At 54.7% G+C, this 9,491-nt stretch overlaps 1 protein-coding gene across 1 annotated transcript in view; it reads right to left on the bottom strand.

Moving 5' to 3' along the window:
* WDR90 (WD repeat domain 90) overlaps positions 1 to 9,491 on the bottom strand; it is a 55,765-nt gene that overhangs the window by 21,223 nt on the left and 25,051 nt on the right. The window contains exons 27-39 of the mRNA XM_029957872.1: positions 8,837 to 9,066; positions 8,576 to 8,752; positions 8,155 to 8,284; positions 7,356 to 7,526; positions 6,040 to 6,163; positions 5,628 to 5,695; positions 5,427 to 5,533; positions 3,990 to 4,199; positions 3,295 to 3,363; positions 2,177 to 2,287; positions 1,943 to 2,088; positions 1,627 to 1,684; positions 102 to 220 (exon numbers count right to left, since the gene is read on the bottom strand). Coding sequence (XP_029813732.1) covers positions 102 to 220; positions 1,627 to 1,684; positions 1,943 to 2,088; positions 2,177 to 2,287; positions 3,295 to 3,363; positions 3,990 to 4,199; positions 5,427 to 5,533; positions 5,628 to 5,695; positions 6,040 to 6,163; positions 7,356 to 7,526; positions 8,155 to 8,284; positions 8,576 to 8,752; positions 8,837 to 9,066 — 1,720 coding nt within the window. The remainder of the gene's footprint in view (positions 1 to 101; positions 221 to 1,626; positions 1,685 to 1,942; positions 2,089 to 2,176; positions 2,288 to 3,294; positions 3,364 to 3,989; positions 4,200 to 5,426; positions 5,534 to 5,627; positions 5,696 to 6,039; positions 6,164 to 7,355; positions 7,527 to 8,154; positions 8,285 to 8,575; positions 8,753 to 8,836; positions 9,067 to 9,491) is intronic.

Genomic DNA, 9,491 nt, shown 5'->3' with positions numbered 1-9,491 from the left:
CAGCCACAGCTTCTCTGGGCAACCTGTGCCAGGGCCTCCCCACCCTCACCCTCCCCAATATCTAAGAATCAATGTTTCTGATTTATTTTCTTTGCATGTACCTGGTCTCATCAAAGAAAGCAATCTTCAAGGCCTGGATGTCCATATCTGTGTGTGCTTTGGCCAGCACAGCCACCCCTCCACCACGGGTTACTTGAGCAGTGTTCCACACCACCACCAACTGAAACACAAAAACACGATGGAAGAGCTGCTCAAAACCTTGGCAGCAGAAGAGCTTTTCATCCAGCAGCTGCTCCAGAGCTGGGCACAAAGTATTGATAACAGAGCTGGAGCAGGGGAAATAAAACCTCTCACCCAGAGGGTTTAGGACAGTTCAACAGCTTTGCAAAGCTTCACAGCAATATCCTTGTCTACAATCCATAATTACAGGGTCTAAATCCCAGGGCTGCCTGGCAACAGGACTCAGACTTGGAAAGCAAACCCACAGAGGAGTGAGAACTCTGCCTGCTGGGATATAGGAGCTGTATCAGGGCTGAGGGAGTGGGAGGTAGCACGTGACCACTGCTCTGGCTGTCCCAGCCTCTGCTCCAATGCAGGTCTGCGTGCCCTCAGTGCCTGTCACCAGGGACAAGAGTCAAACCCTCTCCCCAAAGGAAAGGGGCAAATGGCTGAAGAAATGCAGGTGGATGCTCTGCATTCCAGAACAGCATTAAAACCAAACCCAGGATCACCTCAGAGGCTGAGATGGGCGGAGGCATCACTGTGGGAGAGGTGCTCCCTGTTCTCCCACCACCCAGCTTTCACCCCATTGATCTCCTCTCCCCAGCTGCAGCTCACCAGCTCCCACCCAGATCAGAGAACGCTGCCACATGCTGAGAAAAACATGGAGCACTGTGTGTTTTATCCTGCAATTAGCAAAGGCACAGCTAATTGCTGGTGGTTGTCAGTAAGGGATCAGTGGATGAAAACACTTCCACTGACAAAACAAACACCCAGTCCCACAAAACAAGTTTATTTTTGACCGCTCCATGTGGGATCTGCGTCATCCCCCAGCTACATTGGTGGGTGGCAGCTCCAGCACCCGGCATCCCTTCCCGCAGAGATGCTCGGTGCTGAAAGATTAAACCTCACATCTTGCCCTAAATGCTATTAAAATAAAGGGGTTTTGGCCTCCAGTCAGTGCTGAACCTCCCATTACAATGCTCGCAAGGCTTCCAGCTTGGAATGCCACCCTAACATGTGTCCCTCAGAAGGGCTGCAGAGGTGGGAATGTGGCACATGAGCCTGTGGTGATCCCTGCAGAGTGCGGGCACAGTCACATCACCCTGCTTGGGCTCCTGGCTGGGAACACACCAGGAGCACAACAGCCTCCAAAGCACAGTCCCAGCAGGTCTCTCCAGCTGCTTCTGAAAGGATTTGTTCGCTTGCAGCTGAGGAATGTGCGTGCAAACACCCACCAAGCATCAGGCAGATGGAAAGTATTTTCTAGGCAGCAAACGAGAAAGGGATCTCCCTCAAGAACATGTCTAGGAAAGCCCAGAGCAGAGGTTTGTCTGCAAAATAACTACACAGTCTGGGAGAACAGCCATCTCAGGGAACCCTCCCAACCCAAGTCTCAGGTCTCACCGTTTTGCCATGGCCGTCCCTCCCGACTCCGCACAGAACGGCTCCGCTGCGGGAAAAGCTGCAACAAGAGGAACCTTGTGAAACACAGCTCCTTGCACCCTGATTGTACTCCAGTGGGGGATAAAAGGAGACAGCAAGACCCGAGGGATAAGCTCAGGAGGGAGCTGCCAGCATATCCAGGCCAGCTGCCAGCTGGTCTAGGTGACAAACACAGGCAGCTCTAATTCATCCCTGCATGTGAGAATAGCACGGAAAAGCTGCCATACTGCAACACTTCAGCTGCCCAAACACACACCTGCACCCAGCTGAAACCCACCTGAGGGACCAGAGGGAGTGCACATGGGTTTTGAACACAGCCAGGCAGGTGCCTGTGCGGAAGTCCCAGAGGCGCCCCACGCCCCGGGGCCCGGCCTGCGCCGAGGCCAGCAAGGTGCTGCTCCCGTTGAAGGCCAGCGCTGACACCTGTGGGAAACACCATGTGAGAGGATACCGGGGGACACCTGGGGTGCAAGGACAGCGCTGCCATCAGGCTTTGGAAGGTTACACTCACCTTATCTGTGTGGCCAAGGAAGAACCTCTGCTCGCCGGTGCGGAGCTGCAGGGCGACGATGACGGCGTGGCAGGGATACACCACCGCGGCGTTGTTCTGCGTCCACAGCGCCTGCAGCACCGAGACAGGAGGCACAGGGCTCCACAAGTGCCCCAGCTCCTAGGCAGGGGTTTCTTTCCCATCCCTAGAATTGTTCAAGGCCAGGTTGGATGGGGCATGGAGCATATCTGGTCTAGTGGAAGGTGTCCCTGCCCATGGCCGGGGGTTGGAACTGAATGAGTTTTAAGATCCTTTCCCTACTATGTGAACATGAGATCCAAGGAAAATGACATTGTTGGCAGAGCCTTGAACTGACTGAACCAAAACAACCTTTTTTTTACCCTAACACAGACCGCAAGCAAGGCCCAGTGCCCCAAAGAAACAAGCCAAAACACAGCCCTTCTTTCCAAGCCTCCAACAAAGCACAGGAGTTTTAATGTGTTAAAAAGAAGCCATGAAATTTAGTGAAGAGAGAATGGAGCACAAGTCTGATACGAAGCAGCTGAGGGAGCTGGGGGGACTCAGCCTGGAGAAAAGGAGGTTCAGGGGGGACCTTCTCACTCTCTCCAACTCCCTGGCAGGAGGACGGAGACAGGTAGGGGTCGGGCTCTGCTCCCAGGGAACAAGTGACAGGGTGAGAGCAAATGGCCTCCAGCTGTGCCAGAGGAGATTTAAATGGATATTGGGAAATTTCTTCCCTGAGAGCGTTGTCCAGCCCTGGCACAACTGCCCAAGGCAGTGGTAGGGTCACCATCCCTGGAGGGACTTAGAAGATGTGTGGATGTGGCACTTGGGGACATGGGTTAGTGGTGGCCTTGGCAGTGCTGGGGGAACAGTTGGATCTGATGATCTTGGAGGGCTTTTCCATCCTATGATTCTGTCTAAAAGGCCCCATAATTTCTAATTCACCATCATAGCAGCAGAACACTCGTGCACAAACATACACTTGTCCCCATCTGCTTTGAGATCCTTTTCCACATCCAGCAATGCCACACTCAGCTGTATTTCACACCTCCTAAAAATCAATACCCCAGTCACATGATGATAGATCCACTCCCCAAACCATCTCAGCTACTGACCCATTTGGTGCTGCAGCCTCCAAAGCCAATAATCGTTCTCAGCTTCAGGATGGGATCCGGTAAGAGCCTCTGGAAAAAAACCCAGCACCATCATGCTCAGAGCTGTGCTGACGTCCTCCACCCACAGGGCACCCCCAACCCCAGTGCTCATCTGTCTCTGAACAACACAGAGGCAGCTTTGGGTCTCTCCTGTCAGAGAGGACAACTTCAAAGTATTTCAAGTCCAGCCTGGCAGGCAGGAGGAGCTGGGGTTTCCTGGTGTTAAGCAGCTCTTCCTCCCAGCCCCAAGCTGGGGGATACAGCCAGCCCTTCCCGTGGGCAGGGACACCTTCCACTCATCAGGTTGTTCCAATCTCCAACCAACCTGGTCTTGAACACTTCCAGGGCTGTTCTCTTATCCTGCAGGCTGAAACTTCCTGCTAGGACAGCACACCTGGGCCAGAGCCCTTTCTGTGCACACTCCAGGCAGATGTAAACATGCTATTGGCTTAAGGTCAGTGTGTTTGAACACAGGGTTCCTCTTTCAAGGCAAGTAAGGTACTAACAGAAAAGAGAACTGCTAGCCAGAAAAAATAACACCTTTTGAACTCTGGAGCTCCAGCCTGAACTTAGTGTTTCCTTTCTCACTTCTGGGCTCACAAGAATCAGAAACAAGCCCTGCAAAGTCACCTTGAGCTCCTCAGTGCTTCACCCACCTCCTCTGAGCCGGCGGGGACAGCTCGGGTGGCCTGTCCACCCCTCTGATGAGCGTAGACATGGATGGCTGATGGTGGCTGCCCAGTGTCCCCCACACTGTGCAGTCTCTGGTTCTCCTCTGGCACCAGGTGCCCAGCAGGCACAGCTCTCGGAGCTGTCAGGTGAACCTCAGGGATGCCTTTTGTGATTACAGGAGACCGGCGTGGCACCTGAGAATGAGGAAAGCCTCAGACAGAGCTCAGTCCTCCTCCTGGCGCCCTCCACCCGATGCTGGGCCAGAGACAGAGAGACCTCCCTTTCCTGATGACTCTTCATGGTGATACAAACAAGGATGAAACAACCTGGAGGGAGGGCAGCCCTGTGTGCACCTGGCTTGGCCAGGTGTGTTAAACAGCTGCTCTGCCTACGCTCCCAGTGTTGTCCATGCACTGTTCATCTCCTCCAGATAGAAAATCAGAGCCCCAGAAAACACTCAGCCCTCAACAGGAAGAGCTGCCCTCTCTCCACTGAGCAGAGGAGGTCTAAAGCACCCAGTCAGCCAGCTCAGCCCATCCCAGTTCATCCCAGGTCATAGAATCACAGAGTATCCTGAGTGGGAAGGGACCCACAAGGAGCATCAAGTCCATCCTGCACAGAATGCCCCAAGAACCCCACCCTGTCCCTGACAGTGTTGTCCAAACCCTCCTGGAGCTCTGACAGCCTTGGGGCTGTGCCCACTGCCCTGGGGAGCCTGTTCAGTGCCCAACCACCCTCTGGGGGAAGAACCTTTTCCTGAGATCCAACCTAAACCTGCCCTGACACAGCTCCAGCCATTCCCTTGGGTCCTGTCACTGCTCACAGGGAGAAGAGATCAGAGCTGCCCTTCCACTGCCCCTTGCGAGGAAGCTGCAGACCCTGATGAGGTCTGTGCTCCATCTCCTCTTCTCCAGGCTGAACAAACCAAGTGCCCTCAGCTGCTCCTCATATGGCTCCATTCCCCTCCAGACCCTTCACCATCTTCATGGCCATTCTTTGGACACTTTCTAATAAAGAGAAGTTGTGCTCCTCATTTTCTCCCTCTCCACAGCACAAGGATGGCTTCCCCCAGTCCCTCTCCAAACTCCCATCACCACACTGGTAAGCCAGTCTGGACACCAGCTCCCATATCAGCACCACCGGGAAGGGGGAAATCAGGAAGAGGACAGCTGCCTGCAGTCCCAGCAATCCCAACTCCATGCACTGCTCTGCTCCCCGAGGGCACCCATCACAGTCCTTAGTCTCCAGACCTCACCTCCTATTAATAATTTGAAGACAGAACTATCTGTGGTCACCAGACCATGCCAGATCAGCTGCCAACGACAACAAGCAGCTTCTACGTCTTAAAGACACAGATGCGGGGGAAGACTCCATGGCAAGCAGAAAGGAAGGAGCTGCTGCCTCCTCCGTGGTGCACTCACAGCTTTGGGACTGGTGATGTGGTGGCTGAGGGACAGGCGGTCACACACGGCCCTGGTGAGCGTCACCGGCGGGGGCTGGCGGACAGGCTCCTCCGAGGCTCCGTCACCTGGGGGACACGAGGAGCAGGGAGGGCTCTAAAGAGAACCCAGGGCACCCAGCTGGGGTGGCACAGCCCTGGCTGCTGCCCCCAGCACTCCCACCTGCTGCAGGACTGGGACAGCTCCTCTGGATGGAGTTGTACGGCAGCTTCAGCCCCTCGGATGGGAACCTGAGCAGCATCAGAGGAAGGCACTGTGTGATTAGGACTGTAACTGTATTGGCACCTGGGAGTATCACTTGGTAACTCAGGCCTGGCACAAAGACCTCTTCAGTCTCCTATAGGATTTCCCCTTTTATCCCATCCTCCTCCAAATACAGGGATACCAAAGGCAGATGGTACTAAAGGACAGAAGTGTTAACAACATCTAAATGCTGGAGCTGAGGGGACCAAAATGCCCACTTGGGCCCCAGGTTCACCTGGATCTGTCACTCCTCAAGTGGCATTACCCATCCTGCCTTCCCCCAGGGAGTGGGAAGATCTGGGAGCTGTGGTGGGACGAGGAGCAGCCATACCTGATGTAGTCATAGAGGTCATGCCACTTCTCTCCCTTGGGCACAGGGAATGCCATTTCCCTTGGCATGGGAGCGATCCCACGGCAGGCCAGGTCGGTGTGCCGGGCCTTGGAGAAGGTCACACCTGGCAGCACAGGGACAGACAGACACTGAGTTCTCCAGGCCTGTGGAGCTGGCTGAAATCACATTCCCTGTGGGACATGGGCACAAACCCCTTCCCTCTTTGAGGACAACTGAGAAACAAGGATCCCAAGCCTGAGGAACAAACTAACACACCTTTGCACAGGTGGATTCCTGAAACTCTAAACCTCCAAAGAGCCCAGAGCACAAATACTTGGATTCAAGTTATAAACCCTCAGGCCCAAGATTCACTTAGTCTCTGTTCATTGATTCAGCAGTTTAACATGATTTGTGTTAAGACTCATTTCCCATTTTCTTGTCTTCTTTTCTTCATGTATTTGTAAATACAGGAAATTCTTCAAGATATAACAAGTTTCAGGAATCTCAAAGCAGCCTCTGTAACTTCCTTCCCACTGATGCTTTCCATCGGGCCAGGCAGTTCAGGCAGAATTCCAGCACAAAAAAAGAAAGGCAGAAACAAAGGGTTTGACCAAAGTATCTCTGCCACACTGAGCAAGTGGAAAAAAAAAAGCAGGTTGGAAGATTTCTGACACAAAAAAAAAGCACAGGCTCTTCCAGCAGATAAAAGCACAGGTCTTGGAGAAGCAAGGTGTGGTGACACCTTTCTTTCTTTCTTTCCCCCTGAAAAAAATTCTAATCTTGGAAAGATATTTAACTTTGCTCTTTTTGTTCACTTCACAGCTGGAAAACGAGAGAATACTTTCCTCCAGAGGTTGAGAGACTGTATTCCATTCCAGATTGCCTTCCAGTGCATAAAAGGGCTTCAGGAGAGCTGGAGAGGGACTTTGGACAAGGTCACAGAGTGGCAAGACAAGAGGGAATGGCTTCCCACTGCCAGAGGGATGGGATATTGGGAAGAAATTCTTCCCTGTGAGAGTGGTGAGGCCCTGGAACAGGTTTCCCAGAGAAGCTGTGGTTGCCCCATCCCTGGAAGTGTCCAAGACCAGGTTGGATGGGGCTTGGAGCAACCTGGGCTGGTGGAAGGTGTCCCCGCCCACATGGAAACTTAACATCATAGTAAGTATTTTGCCCTTCCTGCCCATATCATAGAGCAACAGCAGCCCAGTGCTCTGCCAGGGCTGCAACCTCAGCTTTGAACCCCCAAGGATTTTCCCCCAGGCCGGGCTGGAGTCACAGGAGAAACCTGAGGCCACGGCGAGGTCTTGGCTCCTCACCTGGGTCGAACACCAAGTCGCTGGTGCAGAGGTTCTTCACGAGCAGGTTGGAGCAGAGCTTGACAGCCCTGAGGTGGCTGTACCGGCGGTTCAGGTACAGGGAGAGGATGGAGGGCAGGTCCAGCACCAGGCACGTCCAGCGCACATCGGCAGGGGCTGCTCCAGAGGCACCTGGGGAGGAGAGGGGCACGTGGGAATAGGGATGGGGTGAAAAGACACCACAGATGTGGATGCTGGACCTTGCAGGATGGGAGACACGAGATTCACACAGTTCAGTAAACTATTTACCGGGCAAGATTCCCACCAGGCAAGATTCCCACCAGGCCTGTGCCCAGTGGGAGATGAGAAAATATGCCTCGTAGCTTAGGGGTGGGGAAGGACAGGGAGCCCCACCATCCCCATAGGCTCATGCCTGGCCTGACACTGCACCCCCTTGCTTGGGAGAACAAGGATGGCTGACAGCCCTACCAGGAGCTACAGTTCCAAGCTTCTGCATGTGGAAGAGCTCCTGCTCAGACCCACAACTCTTACAGAATCCTGGAATGGTTTGGGTTGGGAGGGAGTTTTGAAGACCATCTTGTTCCAATCCCTTGCCACAGGCAGAGACACCTTCCACTAGACCAGGTTGGATTTCCAAGCCCCGTCTAACCTGACCTTGAACAATTCCAGGGATTGGGCAGCTACAGCTTCTCTTCACCCTCCCTAAAGGAATCAAGCCAACTTCTGAACTCGATTTATTTTCTAACAATTTATTTTGGTGGTGACGTGCCAGCCCAGCCCCGACCACACAGCTCCTCACCACGCCGGGACACAGAGTCACCCGCTGAGTCCTTGGCTGCTCCACAGACAAAGGGGAACTGCAGCCAGGTGGCTGTGGATTTGAACTCCTTGAAGAGGCTGGAGAAGGAGATGCGAACCACCTGGTTTTCCTGGGAAGAGACACCAACACACAGAGCTTTAGTCACCCTGGTGGCTTTGGCAGGGAAGTGCTGCAGAGGACAAGGCACGTGGCTGTGCCTCCCGTCCCCTCAGTGTCCCCTGTCCCCAGTAGAGATGCTGTGAGGACAGAAATCAACTCCAGCCTGGGGAAACCCACCAGCAGCAGCAACAAACATCAGCCAAGGTCTTCATCCCCCAAGACCAGCACTGCCACCCCCAGTCCTTCAATCAGTCACAGTGCTAACGAGGGTGGTTTAATGAGTCCACCCAGTGTCGAGTACCTCGGTGGTGACATCCAGGTGAACGAGGAAGTGCTTGTGGGGCAGGGGCCTGAAGAGCAGGTAGAGGTAGCGCCCCGTGAGCCCCAGTGACTGTGTCCCAGCCCGGGGCAGCTGCAGGTAACTGCTGGCAGGGTTGGAGCCCCGGATCCGGTAGATTGTTCCCTTCAGCCTCGTGTCCTTGCGAAACCAAGGAAAGCAGTGATGAAGGGTCAGCACTGCCCACCCTTGGCTGGTGCCCCCACCCCGCAGTGCCCCTGTTACCGTGAGGGCAGCCACATCCCCCTCCTTGGCAGAACGCTTCCACTCCTCCACACGGAAGTGCTTGAAGATGTTCAGGTAGGGACGCTGCCAGGCTGCTGGTACCGGCACCGGGATCAGTGGGGGGACAGAATCCACATCTGGACACCCCCTGTTACCCCGTGTACCTGGAACCCGACGTCCCAAGGTTCCCTGCCCTGGTGGCACCCCATTATCAGGGTGTCCTGAGCCACCTCAGTCCCTGGTACCTCCATGCCTCTCCATGCCCCGAGTCAGCACCAATGACACTTCCATCACCTTTGCATCTGTGACCCCCACACCCCAGTGCCATCTCTGTGCCCCAAGCATGGTGATGGACCCATTAACCCCATGCTCCAAGCACTCCCACTCCGGTGACACCCCCGGTATCTCCGTGCCCCAAGCCCCCCCATGCTGAGCCCCCCAGCCCCAGTGGCACCTGCACTATCTCCGTGTCCAGAGCCCCCCATGCCCTGAGCCCCTCAGGCCCAGTGACACTCCAGTATCTCCGTGTCCAGAGCCCCCCAGAACCCATGTTGCCTCTGCACCCGGTGACACCCCCATACTCTGAGTCCTCCATGCCCAGTGACAGTGCCCTGACTCCCCCAGCCCCAGTAATGACCCCATTGCCTCAATGCTC

Source organism: Manacus vitellinus, unplaced genomic scaffold (genome assembly GCF_001715985.3).
Source record: "Manacus vitellinus isolate BGI_N305 unplaced genomic scaffold, ASM171598v3 scaffold_12_pilon, whole genome shotgun sequence".
Lineage (NCBI taxonomy): Eukaryota > Metazoa > Chordata > Aves > Passeriformes > Pipridae > Manacus > Manacus vitellinus.
The sequence above is the reverse complement of the archived record's forward strand: the minus strand, read 5'-3'. Positions and strand labels throughout refer to the sequence as shown.